This window comes from Hyaena hyaena, unplaced genomic scaffold, assembly GCF_003009895.1.
Source record: "Hyaena hyaena isolate Hyena2069 unplaced genomic scaffold, ASM300989v1 scaffold_119, whole genome shotgun sequence".
Taxonomy (NCBI): domain Eukaryota; kingdom Metazoa; phylum Chordata; class Mammalia; order Carnivora; family Hyaenidae; genus Hyaena; species Hyaena hyaena.
Window position 1 is genome coordinate 1,230,703 of NW_024080750.1, and position 20,261 is coordinate 1,250,963.

Below are 20,261 nucleotides of genomic sequence, written 5' to 3' on the forward strand. Positions count from 1 at the left end.
GTGAGGATTCCTGGAAAGGGCAAGCGGGCTTCCTGAGATGTTTGCTCTCTCTCTCTTTTTTGTAGTGTTTATTTATTTACTTTTATTTTTGAGAAAGAGCACAAGCAGGGAAAGGGCAGAGGGAGGAAGGGAGAGGACCCAAAGCAGGCTCCGCGCTGGCAGCACAGAGCTTGATGCGACCCACGAACCGTGAGATCCTGACCTGAGCCCAAGCTGGATGCCTAACTGACTGCGCCACCCAGGCGCCTCCTGAGGTGGGTCTTAAAGTGGCTCAAGAATGCTGCATGGGAGACCACTGGGTCATGGTGGTGGCGGGGGCGCGGGCAGGGCCGAACTCCTCACTGGTACCAAAGGCTCGGGCACCCTGCTCTATCTCCCTGCGTGCCCAGTGGTGCGCGGAGTGGGAGACAGACGGTGAGCAGTTTGATATAAAAAAATGGGGTCATACTATCATGCTGACCCTTTGTAGAGACCCAATAATGCAATAAACATCAGCTTTGTTTTATCCTCCCCCCCTCACCGCCTGCCGCCCAGTGGCTATCCCCATAAGGGGCACCAGCGGCTCAGCCCTGGTGACGCACCCCTTCTGTGGGGCACCCGGCCCCTGGCTCCGCTCACTGCTCTGTGCCCACCATCTGGCACCAATGGCTTTTTCTTTGCCCAGTGTCCCCCGCTCAAGATTCCTTGTGTGTCCGCGTGGGAATGTTATAGTCAGACACCAAGAGGCAAGATTTATTTCCTAATTAAATGAAAGCGTCCTGCCCAGCAAATCAATCAATCATACCCACACGCCAGCGCGCAGACAACAGTTGCTCACCCCTGTCCGGATGCATCTGGGGGGGCAGGCGGCTCTCTCCCGCGCCCGGTTCCAACGCTGCAGTTTACACGGGAGTCATCGCTGGCGTCTCATGTAATCGGAACCGTCACACGCCCATGCAGGGCACACGTATGACCCACGCTGTCGTCTCCCTAGACTGAAGCCCAGTCAGGTTGCCTCCTAGCAATGCGATTACACGTGGCGAGTGTAAAATCCACAGTTATTCCGGCTCCGTTTTTGAAAGTTGGAATGAATGGCCCGGAAGGATATGAGGAGTTATTTTCTCATGGGGCTACGGGGGGAGTTGTGTTTCTTTGTGGGGTTCAGAAGGAGCACCCAGCTTTCTCTTGAGCATTAGCAACAGCCAGGTCTTACATGTAGTAGGTGGAAAATAAATGTGGTGTATGTAACTGAACTGCCCAAGGACAGCGCTACCCTACCTCTTGCGGAGATTAGAATCGTTCTTATCAACAACGACAGCAGTAACAGTAGCTCGACTTAACAGATACTTTATCGCCAGCGTCTCATTTTATCTTTACCCTGGTTCTAAAGAATCTGTCCCTTTGCTTCGAGGGGTGGAGCCAACGTCTCTTGCAGTGTCTGTCCAGCCAAGCCCTTTCCTACCTCATCCCTGTTGATCCCTATGCCACCCCTGCGGACAGTTTTGTGTCCTTGTTCCCCAGCTGAGGAAGGAGGGGTGGGAGGTCTGGCCACCTGCCCAAAGCCACATGGTCTGAAAGGGGACGGCCTGGGTTTGAGCCCCACTTTTCACCCATCCCACTGCCTGTGTCCTCACCTTTCCGCTGACTCAGGAGATGTATCCAGCCCTTATGGACTGCTAAGGACAGATTTCATTTCACTTCATTTTATTTTATTTTATTTTACTTTATTTTTTCCTTGTGAAGTACAGTCCTTTTAAAAAATCTTTTATTTATTTATTTTGAATTTTTTTGAATAGTTTATTGTCAAGTTGGTTTCCGTATAACATCCAGTGCTCACCCCCACAAGTGCCCTCCCCCCATGCCCATCACCCCCCTTCCCCTCCACCCCCATCAGCCCTCAGTGTGTTCTCAGCGTTCAAGAGTCTCTCATGGTTTGCCTCCCTCCCTCTCCCCCACTATTTTCTCCTTCTCCTCCCCCACGGTCCTCTGTTAGGTTCCTCCTAATCTTCCTATACGTGAAGCACAGTCTTTTAAAAAAATTTTAATATTTATTTATTTTGAGAGAGAGACACAGAGCACAAGTGGGGGAGAGGTAGAGAGAGAGGGAGACACAGACTCCGAAGCAGGCTCCAGGCTCTGAGATGTCAGCACAGAGCCTGACGCGGGGCTCGAACCCATGAACTGTGAGATCATGACCTGAGAGGAAGTCAGACACTCAACCGACAGAGCCCCTCAGGCACTCCAGTGCTGATAACCTTTTAAGTCCAAAATCTCTTTATCACTCCCCAAAGCCAAATACTCCCAGATCAAGAAATATTATTCTTAGTTTGACAGCAATGCTCACATGGTGACAAAAACCTGACTTTAACCGATTCCGGGCTCCTCAGACTTCATTCCAGGTGAATATTCTTTTTTTTTTTATTTTTTTAAATTTTTTTTTTAATGTTTTATTTATTTCTAGGAGAGAGAGAGAGACAGCGTGAGCAGGGGAGGGTCAGAGAGAGAGGGAGTCACAGACTGAAACAGGCTCCAGGCTCTGAGCTGGCAGTCAGCACAGAGCCCGACGCGGGGCTCGAACCCACGAACCGCGAGATCATGACCCAAGCGAAAGTCGTACGCTTAACCGACTAAGCCTCCAGGTGAATATTCTTAAGGTTTGCTACAAAAAGATTAATGGATTTAATTTTGCGGGGCTGCCCCAGACCGTGCCAGTGGGGTAACATGAAACGCGGAAATCTATGACGCCCTAAATTCTCGAACACACGTGGCCTCAGGCTTTGGCCACTGGATACACCGGGCCCCCTGAGGCCATTACACACAGGCGCCCTTGAACATGTAGCAAAGAGAGCTGTGCTTTTTAGCAGTTTTATTTTCTTCCACCACACAATTCTCCTGTAACTCAAACATAGGAGTTTCTAATTTATCTTGGGCTGAGATGTGCTTGTGACAGAATCCATTCTGAGTCCCCAACCCAATTATGTTTTGCATCATTTCAGAGGCCACTCATTTAGACCCGGGCCCATCTGGAGGTTCATTGCCGTGATGTATTTCGCCCTCGCGCACACAGGTCCACCAGCCTCGCCTCGACCTTGGAAATGTTGTGGTATTTTACAGTGTGTGGTGACATTTATGAGCCCATTTGGACACCCACAAAGAGGTTGATTTCCATAGATTAAATGTCAAGTTTGAAACCGTCCAGGGTAATTGAATACCGACGCGTTGTTCACTTAGATTCTCAGCTGAGACTGTTGACTGGACATTTGTGCCCTTATGAGCCCATGAGAACAACCCCAATTACTTAGGTCAGATGGAGGGCAGGGGGCGCAGTGGGATTGGGGGGGTGGTCAGGGCAGTGGAATGTGATACTCAAAGAAATATCGTTTCATTTATACTTTATAAAATAAAATGTACACGTGGTTGCTCGGTGAGTACATTATTGGAGGCAGAAAAAACCCTACCAACTGAGGTTTCCAAGGTGTTGGTTAGTTGATAAAATCTAACCATCTGTGTTATTAGACAAGTGCAAAAGGGTGAAAGAGAATTCGCCCTTCAGTGTGTTAAGTAGAAGTAGTTTTAAGGGGCATTCAACACATGTCCATAAACTTGCAGTAAGTCTCGTTTAAATTAAGGGATAGAAGATGCATCCAATAGTTACCCAGAAATTTAAATGTATCTGTGTTCTCACTGTCCAAAGGGTGTGTGTATCTTCAGACTTTGATTAGAGTCTCTCTCTCTCTTTTTTTTAAAAGAAATTTTAGAACTTACAGTCCCGGGGCGCCTGGGTGGCTCAGTCGGTTAAGCGTCCGACTTCGACTCGGGTCACAATCTCGTGGCTGGTGTGTTCAAGCCTCGTGTTGGGCTCTGTGCTGACAGCTCAGAGCCTGGAGCCTGTTTCAGATTCTGTGTCTCTGTCTCTCTCTGACCCTCCCCTGTTCATGCTGTCTTTCCCTCTCAGAAATAAATAAAAAACATTAAAAAATGTTTTTAAAGAACTTACAATCCCCATGCCATACATGGCCTCCCCATAATTTATTTCTTTTATAACTGGAGGTTTGTACGTTTTGACTCCCTTTACACATTCTCTTCTTGCCTCTGACAACCACCAATCTGTTCTCTGTGTCTATAAGTTTGGTTCCTCTGGATTCCACCGTAAGTGACACCATACAGTACTTGCCGTTCTCTCTCTGACTTACTTCACTCAGCATGATGCCCTCAAGGTCCATCCACGTTGTTGCAAACGGCGTATATAAGTGCACAGTGTGTTTGCTTTATCCAGACGTGGGCTGATGGACAGCTCAGATGTTTCCATATCTTCGACTTTGTAATGAATGCTGCAGTCACCATGCAGTACAGATATCTCTTTGAGACAGAGATTTTGTTTCCTTTAGATATAATTCCAGCGGTGGGATTGCTGCATCAGATGGTGGTTCGGTTTTTAGTTTTTTTCAGGAACCCTCATACTCTTTTGCTCAGTGGCTGCACCAGTTTGCATTCCCACAATAGGGCACAAAGTTTATCTGAGTCTTTTAAATGTTTCTTCTCCCAAGCAACTGGAGTTGGGAAGATCTAATGTGGGCATGGGTGCACCCCTCTCCTCCACTGGTGCACGGGGACCAGGAGGGACAAACCGTTACAACCCGATTTGCCGTCCTTCTAGAGGGTCCGTGGCTTGGCCTGCTCAGCAACTCTGTGGCCATTTGTGTCAACCGTATCTGCTGACCGGTCTCCCTAAAGTGAGGCTGCCACTGAGTCAACACAGATCAGTCCGTTAAGATCAGAATAAAAGTCACAGCAGCAAGTTTCAGGGTAGTTGAACTGGGCGTGTTGGATCCCTGCCCAGGCTCGGTCAGGATGCCTGCGGGAGCCCAGATGGCATGTGACTCTCAGGTTCATTTTAGGATCAGGAATTAGAACAAAAAGCTGGGCGGCCTGCGTAGCTCAGTCGGCTGAGCGTCTGACTCTTGATCTCAGCTCAGGGTTGTGAGTCCACGCCCCATGTTGGGCTCCATGCTAGATGTAAAGCCTATTAAAAAAAGAAATAATAAAGGTCAGAACAAGAAGCAATACCTGCCGTGGCAGCTGGCCCCAGACCAGCGGCGTTTGCTGCCTGGCACGGGGAGGCCGGCCGGAATTGCGGTCCTGTGGGGTTCCGATGGTTGGCGCCGTGCAGCGGTCCCTCCTGGCCGCTCTGCTCGGCCTTGGCGGTGGCATCTGGTCACGAGAAGTGACGTGGTTTCTTCAAGGGCAGAGGCCTTGCCTGCAGTGATGACCAAGATGCCAGAGTGTTAGGTTTGGATGGGAAGGGCATGGCCGAGCATCGTGCTGTTTAGTCCACAGCTGGCGAAACCTCTGGGGGACTGGAAACATCTTTGGGGTTGAGTGGGCCACTGACCTGTTCTCATGGAGACCCAGCTGGGCCATGACCAGGAGAGACACGTGGGGGCGGGAGGGCGTTCTCGGGAGGAGGGCGGGGAGGGGGAGGCAGAGCGTGCGCAGCGCTGTCCCTGCGCAGGGAAGGACCAGCCCTGGGGCTTAGAGAAGCAGCAGTTTGGGCGCCTGGGAGGCTCATTCAGTGCAGCGTCCGACTCTCGGTTTCTGCTCGGGTCGTGGGGTCACGGTTTGTGAGTTCAAGCCCCATGTCGGGCTCTGTGCTGACAGTGCAGACCCTGCTTGGGATTCTCTCTCTCCCTCTTTCTCTGTCCCTCCCCTGCTCTCTCACTCTCTCAAAATAAATAAATAAACTTAAAAAAAGAGGGGGGGGGGGCTCCCGGGTGGCTTAGTCCGTTAAACGTTCGACTTCGGCTCGGGTCATGATCTCACGGTTCGTGGGTTCGGGCCCCGCGTCGGGCTCTGTGCTAACAGCTCAGAGCCTGGAGCTGCTTCAGATTTTGCGTCTCCTTCTTTCTCTGCCCCTCCCTCACTTACACTCTGTCTCTCTCTCTCTCTCTCAAAAATAAGTAAACATTTAAACAAATTTACTTAAGAGAGAGAAAGAGAAACAGAAGCTGATTCTCTCCTGGTTCTGGAGCTTGGAAGTCCACAATCAAGGTGACAGCCAGGCCCTGGTCCTCTGCCCACCTTCGCGGTACGATCCTTCCTCACCTCTTCTGGCCTCCCGTGGCCTCCCGTGGCCTCCCGTGGCCTTCCGTGGCTTGCTGGCAATGCTCAGCCTCCCTTGGTTTGTAGACACATCACCTGCTTCCTGCCTTTGTCACCACGCGTCCCCCTCCCCTGCGCGCCTGTTCCTCACACGGTGGCCCATCTCCTCCCCGTGTGTGTGTCTCTCTTCTTCTTTTAAGGACACCAGTCATCTGACCTAAGGCCCACCCCCCTCCAGTGCCACCTCATCTTACTTTATTTTTTTTACTTCGTTTTTTGTTTTTGTTTTTGTTTTTTTATTTTTTTCATTTTTTTAATTATTATTATTTTTTTTTACAAATAGTTTATTGTCAAGTTGGTTTCCATATAACACCAGTGCTCATCCCCACAAGTGCCCTCCTCCATGCCCATCTCCCCCCTCTCCCCACATCCATCAGTCATCAGTTTGTTCTCAGAATTCCAGAGTCTCTCATGGTTTGCCTCTCTCCCTCTCCCCTACCATTTCCCCCCTTCTTCTTCCCCATGGTCCTCCGTTAAGTTCCTCCTAATCCTCCTACACGTGCAAACATATGATATTTGTCCTTCTCTGCCTGACTTATTTCGCTCAGCATAACACCCTCAAGGTCCATCCGTGTTGCTACACAGGCCAGATTTTCATTCTTTCTCATTGCCATGGAGTATTCCATCGTATAGATAAACCACATCTTCTTGATCCATTCGTCCATGGATGGACACTTAGGCTCTTCCCATGTTTTAGCTATTGTGGAGAGTGCTGCTGTGAACATTGGGGTCCATGTGCCCCTATGCATCAGCACCCCTGTATCCCTTGGGTAAATTCCTAGCAGTGCTATTGCTGGGTCCTAGGGGGGTTCTATTGTTATTTTCCTGAGGAACCTCCACACTGTTTTCCAGAGGGGCTGCACCAGTTTGCATTCCCACCAACAGTGTAGGAGGGTGCCCGTTTCTCCACATCCTCGCCAACATCTAGAGTCTTCTGATTTGCTCATTTTAGCCACTCTGACTGGCGTGAGGTGGTATCTCATTGTCGTTTTGATTTGTATTTCCCTGATGAGGAGGGACACTGAGCATCGCTTCATGTGTCTGTTGGCCATCTGGGTGTGTCTTTGGAGAAGTGTCTGTTCATGTCTTCTGCCCATTTCTTCACTGGGTTGTTTGTTTTTCGGGTGTGGAGTTTGGTGAGTTCCTTATAGATTTTGGATATTAACCCTTTATCTGATATGTCATTTGCCAACTATCTTTTCCCATTCTGTCGGTTGTCTATTAGTTTTATGGATTGTCTCCTTTGCCTTGCAGAAGCTTTTAATCTTGCACCTCACCTTACTTTAACTCATCACATCGGCAATGAGCCTGTCTTCTATTTCGGGCGATCACGGATGCTGGAGGTTAGGACTCCGACATATCTTTTAGGAGGAGACACAGTTCAACCCAAAGGGTTCTTTGCTTCTCTTTCCCTCAGGACCTAAGGAGCTGTGGCATTCCTCCTTTCTGTGCCATTTGTGGGCCGCAGGGGGGGATGTGAGCCAAGATGACCGTGGGCTTTCCTGGTGGCTGTGGTCAGTGTGGCAGGGGATTAGCGGGGGTGCCCCCGCTCAGAGGGAACAGCAAGTGTTCCGACGGGCTGCTTCTGGTGTGTTCTGGCTCCTCCAGGGGAAGCCATGGGCACCCGAGTGGCCTGCTCTGGGCAGGAGAAGGCTGCAGGGGGATGGAGTACCGGCCGCGGGTAAGCTTGACCCTGGCTCTCTTCTCAGCACCTGAGCAGCTGGTGTGAAGGCGTCTGCAGCCTGTGCCCCGGTCACTCAGGTCTCATTCTGCCCACTTTCCAGAGAGCGATGTCTGCAAACAACAGGGGCTTCTAGGGTTCAGAGGCTCCGAGCCCCCTGTGCAGGGCATAGGATTTCTGTCCCTCTGGTATCTGGTGCCTTCCAAGTCGTGGAGTCCCTGTAGGGGCCTGCTAGAGAGGCGCAGTGTTGAGGGTGGGGGAAGGTTCTGGATGAGGGATTCTGGGATGGGTAAAGCACGCCCTATACCTGGACAGGAAGGCGAGCAGGGAAGGATTGGGTGGATGGGGGATCGCACCATGTAGGAGACCCCAACCCCGGCCCTGGTCAAGCAAACACGGGGAGTTCCGTGAGCAGCGCCGGTACCAGCTGAAGGGGGGAGGGAACGCGTGTCCGTGGAGGACAGATGACCTAGCCAGCACGGCCCCTCCCGCCCTGCCCCCTGCAGGTCTGCTCCTCAGAAACACACACACCACCTTCCACAGGCCGCTGACCCCCCTCCCTCCTTGGGGCCCGGGTGGGGGGCCCTGTGGGCATGCTGGCTTTTCCTTCTGGCACCCTCTGACCAGTGGATGCCCCCACTTTCCACACCTACCTCTATCCCTCATTTGTGGGCCCGGGAACAAAGCCTCAGGGCCTGTCAGGGACCAGAAACAAAATGTTAACCAAAGGGGTGATATCACATGTCCGCGGCAGAAGGAAAACGGCCCAGCTTGGCCGGCTCGGCTGCTGCAGGTGCTGTGACACGGTGGCCGGGGCAAGTGAACAGGGGGCGTTATTTTATTTTGTTACTTTACTTTTTTTTATTATTTTATTGTTTGATTTTATTTTATTAAAATTTTATTTAAATCCAAGTTCTTTAACAGTTAGTGTAGTAATGATTTCAGGGTAGAGTTTAGTGACTCATCACTCATGTATGACAACCAGGGCTCCTCCCAACAAGTGCCCCCCCTTAATGCCCATCCCCTATCTAGCCCATCCCCCCCCCTCCAGCAACCCTTAGTTTGTTCTCTGTATTTAAGAGTCTCTTATGGTTTGCCTCCCTGTTTTTATCTTATTTTCCTTTCCCTTCCCCTGTGTTCATCTGTTTTATTTCTTAAATTCCACATGAGTGAAATCATAGATTTTTTCTTTCTCTGACTGACTTATTTCACTTAGTGTAATGCCCTCCGATTCTATCCACGTTGTTGCAAATGGCAGGATTTCAATCTTTTTCATCACCGAGTAATATTCTGTTGAACACGTGTATCAATACAAATACAGGTCCACACCACACCTTCCTTGCGGGGAGGTTTTAATAAAGTGCACGGGGAACCCATCCTCTCCTGGAAATCTATGCTCAGTGGCAAGTCTGGGCCTCATTTCTGCCTTCAAAGCTGTTGACTTACTGCAAGTATCCTGGGAACGGAGAATCAAGGGATCCTCAAAGAGCTCTATTCCTCTGCAAAAGCAGGTCCAGGAATATTTGGGGGCTCAGAGACACCTGGTCAACAGTCTCATTATAAACAGATGGTGGGACAATAAAGGACCTAGACAAAATTTAATTCTTAAAATTCAATCACATTGTTTTTTTAAAAGCCAGACTTAGAAATTCCCAAGGTAGCAAAGAAAAATTCAGAGTCTATTTTGGCTTATTCATTACATTAGCCAAGAATGGGTGTGCTACGAGAATGTTCTGGAAGGGAGGTGTTGATGAATTGAAAGTGTCAAGGGGCTATTCTGTGTTCTTTGGAATATCTGCTGAGCAAACATGGGGGAGACTGTATCAGCAGAGAGCACCAGGGAGCTCCTCCCTTCGCTGGCTTGGACATCAGCTGCCCGGGGCTGGTCTCTGGGCTCAGTGGATGCCTTGCCTCGGCCAGCTCAGCTCTTTGGCATATGCCCCTTTGCAGCTTCTGATCTCACAATCGTGCTCCAGATACTTGTTCAGGCCCGGCACCCCGGATCTCCAGCCGATGAGGCCCTACGTCGTCTTCGGGACTGGGGGGGATGGAAGGATCTGGAAGGGAGATGTAGGCGGGTTAGCCTTGGGTCACAGTGACATGAGGCATGTCCACCGAAACACCGGGATCGGCATGAGAGGCCTGATGGGGAAAAGGCAGAAAAGTGTCCCTAAGTGAGGTGCACCTGAGGTAAGCACACTCCAGTCTGCTGGGCCCTGGTACGAGCTTCTCCCGCACAATCGTAAAACCTGGTATATTTCTGTACCTGGTAACGTTTAACACGTTAATTCATGACCTCCAGCAAAATATATTTTTAATAAATGTTTTTTATTTATTTTTTGAAAGACAGAGAGAGAGAGAGAAAGAGAGTGAGCACCAGCAGGGGAGGGGCAGAGAGAGAGGGAGACAGAGGATCTGAAGGGGGCTCTGTGCTGACGGGCTGACAGTTTACAGCAGCGAGCCCAACGTGGGGCCTGAACTTACGCACCGTGAGATCATGACCTGAGCTGAAGTCGGATGCTCAACCAACTGAGCCACCTAGATGCCCAAGTAGAATAGTTTTTATTTGATAAAAGAGCAAAAAGGGGGGAAAAAGTAAGGTTTAGAAATATCGGCACCTGGGTGGCTCCACCGGTTAAGTGTCCGACTCTCGATTTCAGCTCAGGTCATAATCTCACGGTTAGTGAGTTTGAGCCCCACATTGGGCTCAGCGCTGACAGCACAGAGCCTGCTTTGGGATTCTCTGTCTCCCTCTCTCTCTCCTCTGCTCTCTCTCTCAAAAAAAAAATTAAAAAAAAAGAAATATTAAATAAGTTTCACATGGTCCTTTACAAAATATAAGACAATATTGTCGGATGGTATCCTGGCAGTTACAAATACTCCCGTTTTCCTTAGAAGACTTTACGAAATGTGTGTACACGTGCCACACACACCCCCCAAACTGTAGAGTCCACAGAAATGAAAAGCAATGGAATTTAATCAAAGACCAAAGGAAAAGGAGGTTCTGTCTGAAATGAAAAAACACAGTTTTGTTTGTCAATTCCCTGGACAGACTTGAAAAATTTGGAAAAGGAGGGCTAAATGTTTAGGCAGTTTCTCCCCTTCCATTTGAAGTAAGGCTCTTACAGGATGATTTGAATGAAAGACAACACGAAGAATGTTTGTTCTAACAGAAGACCTGAGGGGCGCCTGGGCGGCGCAGTCGGTTAAGCATCCAACTTTGGCTCAGGTCATGATCTCATCGTTTGTGGGTTCGAGCCCCGCGTCTCTGTGCTGACAGCTCAGAGCCTGGAGCCTGCTTCCGATTCTGTGTCTCCCTCTCTCTCTGATCCTCCCCTGCTCATGCTGTCTCTCTCTCTCTCAGAAATAAATAAAACCATTAAAAACATTAAAAAAAAAAAAAGGAAGACCTGAGGCAGAGAGGTTTTGGGTGCGTGGGGTTATGCATTCACGCTCAGCTCAGGGGCTCTGCAAGCGCAGCGGGGGGCGGTCCTGGGGGCTGGCTGCCCTGGTGCACAAAGTCCCAGAACATATGTTCCGGCCAAAGTGCTCAGATGACTCTCCTGAGAGGCCACCTTCAGGGAAGGTCATCGACAGATGCCAGAAGGCCAGTGCTTCCTTGAGCCGCTTGTCCCCACGGGCCCCTGGGACACACAGCCTAGCTGCCAAATCTACCTCCAACTAGCAGGGGAAGATGCGATCGAAAACCCCCCAGGGAAGCCACCTTTCATCCACCAGATTGGCAGAGAGATGAAAACACTGCCGGTAACCTGTTTGGGGGGAACAGGTTGGTTCATGGCCTGTGAAGGGCACTCTAGCAATTTATCTACCAGAAATGAAAACGCAAACATCTTTGACCTGAAATGCACTCCTGGGCACTTGGGCTAAGACCTCCTAACATCTGTGCACGCGCACACCAGTGGTGGGGGGGGGAGGGGTTCACTGCAGGCCTTTTGTAATAGCAAATCACCGGACACAGCCTGCACGTCCCGGTGGGGGACTCAGGGACACACTGTGGAACACTGGACAGCGGTCTATCGGAGCGAGGCGAGGCCGGATGCTCTGAGATGGGCACTTTGAACATAAACTGCTAAGAGAAAAAAGGAGCACAAAACACATAAAATCTGTTGTGAGTAGTGCAATAAGGAGAAGCCTAAGGATCCACATACGTGCTTGCGTGCGTGGAGCCAGCTACGGAAGGGTGTGTACGCGGACCCGGCTACGGAAGGGTGCATGGGACACGGCCCACAACAGCTCCTGAGCGTCGGGGGAGGGAAGGAGGCTTTTCACAGCATGCCTTTTAGGGCCCAGGATGCCTGTTAAAAATAAACATATTTTAAGAGGCTGTCTCCATCCAAAGAAAGGATGGGAAGGAGGAAGAAGGGACCATTTTGTCAGCAAGGAAGGAAGTTCAGAAGGAGACCAGCAAAGTGCCCTTCACGCCTGGATCACGGTCCTTGTGCCCGGGGCCCTTTGCTTCGGGCAAAATGGGTTTGCTGGGGATTCTATCTACTTTCTAGCATTGTTGTGAAAATGAGAGGACCAGGGAAAGCGCTTACTATGGCGAACAAACCAGAGACAATAAGAGCTGGTGTTTACTGGACGGTAAGTAGAGGCAGAGCAAACGTCTGGAAGGAAGTCCCCAAAATGTTTACCAAGGGGACTGATATTTTAAAATATCAGAGAATCTATATTGCTGTGTAATCAGGGGGGAAACACTCTCAACCTATCTCAGTGGAGTGCAGTCATTCATTCATTCATTCATTCACTCATTCATTCATACACTCATTCGTTCATACATTTATTCATTCAGATTCATCCACAGTGTGCCAGGCCCCCCAGCAGACCCCAAGGGCATCAGGGAAAGAAAATGCATGGACCCTCACTCCTGCCACGCCTGGCCACCTTCGGCGCGAGTCTTCATCCCTTCTTCCCATCAGGACCCGGAATGGCTTTCTCCGCAGCGAGGCAGAGGGCAGCATGTCCATGGCTGACTGTTTTCGGGCAGGAGGGCCATCTAAGTCCTCTCCCCTCTGGGACCGCCCCTGGGATCTTTTAAAAAGGCAATTCTCGGGGCGCCTGGGGGGCTAGGCCAGTTAAACATCCAATTTTGGCTCAGGTCGTGATCTCACAGTTCGTGGGTTCGAGCCCCGCATCGGGCTCTGTGCTGACAGTTCGGAGCCTGGAGCTGCCTCAGATTCTGTGTCTCCCTCTCTCTCTGCCCCTCTCCCATTTGCTCTCTGTCTCTCTCAAAAATAAAATTAAAACATTAAAAAATTTTTTTAAAATAAAAAGGCCATCCTCAGCATGCCACAGCCTTGCTTCCCATTGCAGATTGGGCTCAAGTCCCAGCCCCTTAGTCTGGCCTCTGAGGTCCAGGGGGATCCGGCCCTGCCCACTTCTCCGTCCACATCCCCTCCCTTCCCACCCCTACCCATGCCCGGCTCATGAAACTTCAGCCTCATAGCATCCCTTGCTGCTCCTGAAACAGATCAGACTTTGTTCTGCCTCAGAGCTTTTGTACATGCTGCTTCCTTTGCCTGGAAAGCCTTTCTTTCTTTCTCTCTTTCTCTTCCTTCCTTCCTTCCTGTCTTTTTTTTTAAAGTTTCTTTTTATTTATTTTGAGAAAGATATAGACAGCCAGCAGGGGAGGGGCAGAGAGAGAAGTGGACAAAGAATCCCAAGCAGGCTCCATGCTGCCCGCGCAGAGCCCGACATGGGGCTTGAACCCATGAACTGTGAGTTCATGACCTGAGCCGAAATCAGGAGTTGGATGCTTAACCGACTGAGCCCCGCCGACATCCCAGGGAAGCTTTTCCAGGGCTGGCTCCTGGCCGTCCTTCAGCCCTCAGCTCAACGGGCATCGCCCCACCCTCTGCCATCCTCCAAAACCTCACCCGTCTCTTTCCTCCGTGGCGACCCGCGCAGCACCTAACAATTGTGTTGATTTTAATGTTTCATGTCGGACCCCCACCCCCACCCCCAATCCAGACTTGTGGGCTGGAGTCTTGTCTCCGTGTTTACCACTGTTTACCCAACCAGGCACCTGGCACCTCCCGATAGCTAACGGTCATTAGAACTCTGCAAAAGTGCGGGGTGACGTTCCAGATCCTTCCAGGCGTTCTCCCACGGACCCCTGACACTATTCCCTGAAACAGGCGCTCTCATTAACCTCCAGTGTAAAAGGGACACAGGGCAATTGAGAACTGGCAAAACCACAGAGGGTGAGCAGCCGGGCAGGATTTGAATCTCCGTGGTCTGACGGTGGAGCCTGGTGCTTTACCCGCCCCGGTTCCTGGCCCAGCCCCCGGCAATGGCTGCTGAGTGACGGGATCACCCCCATCCTTCTCTGGGCTACGCCCTGCTTCTGCAGAGCTGGACGCGGTGCTTCTCGCGTGTGTCCAGACCAGCAACCCGACGTGTCCCCCGCACGGGGGCTCGGAAAGGGCGTGGAACCCGGCCTCCCACGTGCTGGGCGCGCGGCTTCTTGCCCGCGGGGGAGTGGAGTGAACACAGTTTCCTCCAGGGCTTATTTCTGACTTAGGAAAATAAATATTCAAAACAACTTTGCGAACCTTGATGTACTTCTCCACTGGGGTCACTGGCCGGATGCGGAACCGCTCGGGAAGCTCGATTCTGGGCTTCGAGGTGGAGGGTTCTTGTTCGCCCTTGAGCAGCTGAAACACAAGCCCCGGAGACAGGAAGCCTCAGACTGAGGTTAGAGGGAGACTTCTCGTCACCGAGGCCCCCCCCCCCCCGCCCCCGAATGCCGCATCTTGCAGATGACCAGGGCAGGGCTCAGAAACGTGAGGTAGCTTGGTGCAATCACAGAGTTAGGAAGGGGCAGACTGGGGACTGTCAGCTCAGCGTCGGGACACAGGGCTGCTGCGTCCCCTACCAGCTTTTGCAGCTGCTAATTCATACTCCCGCATCGCAATCTGAGAAAACTTCACAGGTGAAGGACTCAAAAAATTGCCAACAACATTCCAGTACCTTTAAAATATCAGAGGAGGGTCCCCATCCCCCCTTTTCTTTTTAAAGTGATTTTTGAACTCTTTGAAACCCCAATTTAATTACATATAAGGAATATTAATATAGACTCTTTTTAGGCATTTTAGATTAATAAGGACTCATTTTATGCATAGAATTTCAAGGTGTATAACTCTTTAAGTATTAAAAAAAACTCATGAAGAGTGGCATAATTTCAAAGCTCGTGGGTGCGGTGAATTACAAATGGGGTTACGCTGTCCTGAATCAGGACCGTTTTCAATTACACGATTCTTGTGCCGTTCTGCGTCCCTTCAAAGTAGCGCAGCTGCCAGGCGGGCGTCCTGGGGGTGGTTTGAAAGACTGTAGTCGTGGGGCGCCTGGGTGGCTCAGTCAGTTGAGCGTCCGACTCAGGTCATGATCTTGCAGTTTGTGAGATCAAGCCCCACGTTGGCTGGAGTCTGAGCTGACAGTGCAGGGCCTGGTTGGGATTCTCTCTCTCTGCCCCTCCCCCACATGCTCTGTCTCTCAAAATAAATAAACAGGAAGGAAGGAAGGAAGGAAGGAAGGAAGGAAGGAAGGAAGGAAGGAAAGAAGGAAAGAAGGAAGGAAGGAAGGAAGGAAGGAAGGAAGGAAGGAAGGAAGGAAGGAAGAGAGCAAGAGAGAAAGAAAGGTAGGTTGTAGTCTGGTGGCCCCCATCCCTTTGAAGCCCACGCAAGGATTTTGTGTCCGTAAGGTGGTTTATAGATTTCGCTATTCTAGGGTTGGATTTCATTTAAACGTGTGGGTTTCTGGACTCTCATGAACAGCGGGGATACACAGTTTTCCTGTCTACCTTGTAGACATCAAGTGTGCCAGACAGCTGAGAGAGCTGATGAGCTCCACACAGGGCGGGGGGTCTCGGCTGGCATCTCTACCACTCCCTACTCATTACGCCTGGCTCTTCTGCCTGTTCTGTTACCCAGCTGGTTTAGGAACTACCGAGAATATTTCTCCAGTAATCCCCCATACACTCACCTGGCTTCTACTTCTCATCACATCTGAACTACACACTCACCCAACGAGGCCGCTGAGGACTATCATCCCATTTTACAGATAGGCAGTCTGAGGCCAAGTGCCCCGGAAATCAGACAGACCAGCTTCTCCCCTTGGCACCTCCCTCTATTAACTGTATGACTTTGTAATTCTTTGAGCTCCATTTCTTAACTCATAAAATGGGCATAAAAAACAGCACTCGCCTCCGTGCAAGAGTTGTTGTGTGGATTAAACGAGCTGGTTCGGATGAAGCACCAGGACATGGCTGGCTCATAGTAAGTGCTCAATAAGTTTGCGAAAGGAATCTGTAAGTTTCAGAGTTATCGGTTTTCATATACAGCACTCTAACTTTATTCTTTAAAAAAAATTTTTTTAACATATATTTATTTTTGAGAGAGAGAGCGAGTGCATGAGCATGAGCAGGGGAGAAGCAGAAAGAGCGGGAGACACAGAATCTGAAGCAGGCTCCAAGCTCCAAGCTGCAAGCTGTCAGCACAGAACCCAACACAGGGCTCAAACCCATGAACTGGGAGATCACAACTTGAGCCAAAGTCAGACGCTCAACCAGCTGAGCCTCCCAGATGCCCCTCTTTAACTTTATGTTTACAAATGATACACTTCCTAACCATTTATTCTTTGACATAATTAACTCTATAACTTCTCGGCTCATAAAATTTATATTTACCTCATCGAGAGGGGTTGTTAAAAATCCCCAGTTCTGGGCCCAGTTTTGCCGCGCTTCGGTTTCAGCCTTCAGGCGGTATTTCCTGAAAAAGAAAGTTCCTAAGTGCTGGACAGCAATGGAGAAAGGTTAAAGTAGCAAACCCTAAAATAGGGTCCAAGGGGGAAAATTTTACATTATCCCATGCGTGTTGTTGACTGAACGATGGCTCTGTGCCAGAAAGGGGGCTGGGTGCCAGAGGGAGCAAGGGTCCCGGTCTCTGGGGACAGCCAGGGGCACACGGGTCTAAAGAACCACAGGTGCGGGTTGGATGGCACATCAGGGAGAAGACGGGACTTGGGGCTGGCTCTGCCCGAGGGGCCATCTAGGTAGTAGAGTCCTTCTTTTGGTGAGGTGAGCAAGGAGGGGTGAGTGAGGAGGGGTGAGTGCGGCACCTGGGGTGCAAAATTTAAGGGAGGGCTCACCCCCAGGTTCTTGCAAGTCTAAAGCCAGCACTGACCTGACCTTGAGAATGAGCCCCCCTTAAACATGGCACCCCAGGTGCCCCAATCCTGGTCCTGCTTTTCTTCCACATTAAATATAATTTATATACAGTGGCCCTACTAGTGGGGGCTGGTGCGTCACATTTTACACACATCTAATTAAGCATTTACTCATTTTGATTTTCGAGCTTCTTTTCCTCTTTTGGAACCAGTAACTGCACCCTCTCTCCCCGCCCCTCCTCCCCGCCCGCCCCCTCGTCCAGCCCCCAGTGTCAAAGCCCTGATCAAGCCTTCTGTCCTGGGCACTGAGCATCTAAAGCAGGGTCTAGGCTAATGGAGATGTAATGTGAGCCTTGGGTATGAGCCACGTACATAATAATAACAATGTTCTAGAAGCCACACTAATGAAGAGTGAAAATAAACAGATGAAGTTAATTTTAATGTTTGTTTTTTGGGGGGTCTGAAATCTTCGAAATCCGGTTGGTATATTACATTGACAGTTCATTCCAGTTCCGGCCAGTCACTGGCTCAATAGCCACTTGGGCAGAACAGTGTGAGGGTTGAACGGGCTCTCTTCACATAGGGCGGGGCATCTGATTTGGGTCCTGAAGGATGAATATAAGTTTGTCTGGTGGAGAAGGGGGGAAGGGGCTTTTTAAACAGACGGAACGTACCTGCTACAGTAGTCTTACAAGTGTCCCAGGCAAAGGTAAAGACAAAGATAAAAAAAACAATTAATAGCTGTGCATTTTATGCCAAAGGATTCTGGCTTCTCATCGACAACAGTGATGTCAAGTTTCCTATAAAAATACATCTGAGGGGTGCCTGGGTGGCTTAGTCGGTTAAGTGTCCGACTTTCACTTAGGCCATGATCTCGCGGTTCGTGGGTTCGAGCCCCGCGTCGGGCTCTGTGCTGACAGCTCAGAGCCTGGAACCTGCTTCAGATTCTGTGTCTCCCTCTCTCTCTAACCCTCCCCTGCTCACGCTGTCTCTCTCTCCTAGAAATAAAATTAAAAAAAAAATACATCTGAGCAAAATAAAGCCAGTTTAAAGAAAAATATGAAGTGATTAACACAGGCTTTACAAGGACATGATAAAAATCAGAGAGAGGGCAAGCAGATAACTGAAGTTTAAGAGGTAAGCAATTAGCCTTTACTGTTACTCAACTTCACTTACTTGCATCTAAATTAGTAACCTCCCATGTTGGTTGAAACTTCAAAGAGATGGTATATTTAGCGATTCAATAGGACCTCAAATAAAATCATCCATTACAAACGTCTGCCGAACATAAATCTTTTAGAAAATGGGTCTGTTTTTTAAATTGAAATTTCTTACTACTTAAAAAAGCAGGAGATTCAAAAATGAAAAGAGCACGTGTATATCTCATTCCAATTAAATATTAAGATATTTGTTTTATTATTTTTTTTAAATTCGGCAAATCTTAAAAATAACATGTTAGTCGGCTCAACAAGCAAAGCTTTGCAGATGATTGTAAAACCAGATGCAGTATCTTTTATCCTTCGGGGTGTGCCTAAGAGGAGAAAGGCTTTCTGGGGGCCCCCCTGTCCCTAACAGCGCCCCGACCGCCTCCAGCGCAGGGTCCTGGCCCAGGGGGCCGCCCACCTCCCGGAGTGGGGGGAGGGGCAGGACTGAGGCCGCCACGTGTGCGCACTCGAGGCGGGAAGGGCCCAGCCCACCGGGCACCGGCCCGGGCGTTACCAGATCTCGTCCTGCGCCACGAGGTTCATGCGCTCGGCCGCAGCGGTGCCGAGAGGTTTCTGCGCCATGTGGGCTCAGGTCTCTGCGCCTCGCACGCACCAGCCCGGGGCTCAGCGTCGCGCGTCGCCAGGGAGACCGGTTGCCCAGCAACGCGGGACGCGGAGGCGGAGGCAGCGCGGCGCCTGGCGCGGGGTGGGGCCGCGGGGCTCCGGCCGAGGGCGGGCGCCCGCTGCCCACCTCCGCCGCCCCCAGCCCTTCGCCCGCCTCCCGGCCCAGCTGGCCCGGCGGCGGCGGCGGCGGCCCTCCTCCTATGCGGGGAGCCCCGGGGAAGCCTCAACGCCCCGCCACCCTCCCCCTTTAGAACGCAGGCCTGCAAGGCAGGTTCGCACACGCACAAGTGTACCCGCCCAAGTGTACCACGCTTGCTGATTGTCACAGAGAACGCGCCCCCGAAGCCACGGTCCGGACTATGAAATAGGACACTCCAGCCCACCCGTCTCGTCCGCTTCTCTGGGGGGTGATTCGTTTCACTGCTGCGTGAACTTTGCGGACGTGGAATCGTCCAGGCCCAAGGTTGTGTGTGAGAGGTGCACTCGCATCGCTGTGCGCGCCGCGGCGGGTTCAGTGTCGGGCTCCGCTCCCGAAGGTGCTCTCTGCTGCCGCCGGCGTGCGCGCGGGCCTTTGGCCCCCCCAGTGCTGCACTGAGCAGCCCTGCACGTGGCCTCGGGAAGGCATAGCACAGTACGCACTTCTGCTGGCGTTATAACAATCCCCTAAGTGAAACGCACAGATAATATGGCCCGCGGACCCCACCCCCACACTCTGCTTCATGCCCCTCATGACTGGGGTGCTCAGTCGTTCGGTGACTGACTTGGTGATCTCCCAGGGCTTCCACCCTTGCACGTGTCATAGGCCTGGAATTGGAAAATGGGTCTAAGAGACAACAGTTCATGGACAGACAGCGAGGGACCAGGGGACATTTTCCCCCCTAGCAGCCAAGAGGTACACAGGTGTCCACAGACTCACGGGACTGAGTGAATGGGGTCAGCATGCTTCTGCTGAACTACAGGGCATCTCCCGGGTAATTCCCAAGATCACTCTGGGAGGGCACGGGTGTTTTATCTTCCAGCTGGGAACCTGTGATCCTCCCTCCCTTTCCCTGACCTCCTTGCTCCCTTATCAATAGATCTGTGCTTTTATGGGGCTGTTTGGGGATGTATTTACATATAATACTGTTCCCCACACCCAAGGCTGTGATATTTTTCTTGGCTGTTGAGTAGAGGCCCAAATCGGGGCGGTCCCAGTGAGGGGGTGGCCCCAGTGAGGGGGCGGCAGGCGCTGGGATTAGAGAGGAAGGGTTAATTCATGAATGTCGTACGCATTATGCCCTTGCTGCACAAGCTGGTGGGTCTGGCCAGATGGCCACAGTCTGGAAAAGTGTCCGACGGCTCAGGGTTTTCTTTCTGGCCTTTTTTGTGAGGTCACCGTTCTTATAACAGGGGGAAAGTAATCTGAAAAGAAGTGTGGATAGTGGATG

General features: G+C 50.9%; 1 protein-coding gene across 1 annotated transcript; it reads right to left on the reverse strand.

Moving 5' to 3' along the window:
* Window positions 1-9,169: 9,169 nt before the first annotated feature.
* Window positions 9,170-18,838, reverse strand: CUNH20orf85 (chromosome unknown C20orf85 homolog). Its single transcript, XM_039236893.1, is given in 4 exon segments — window positions 9,170-9,876; window positions 14,395-14,496; window positions 16,527-16,608; window positions 18,725-18,838. Coding segments are annotated over 4 exon segments (414 nt in total). The 5' UTR covers window positions 18,793-18,838; the 3' UTR covers window positions 9,170-9,714.
* Between the last annotated feature and the right edge of the window lie 1,423 nt (window positions 18,839-20,261).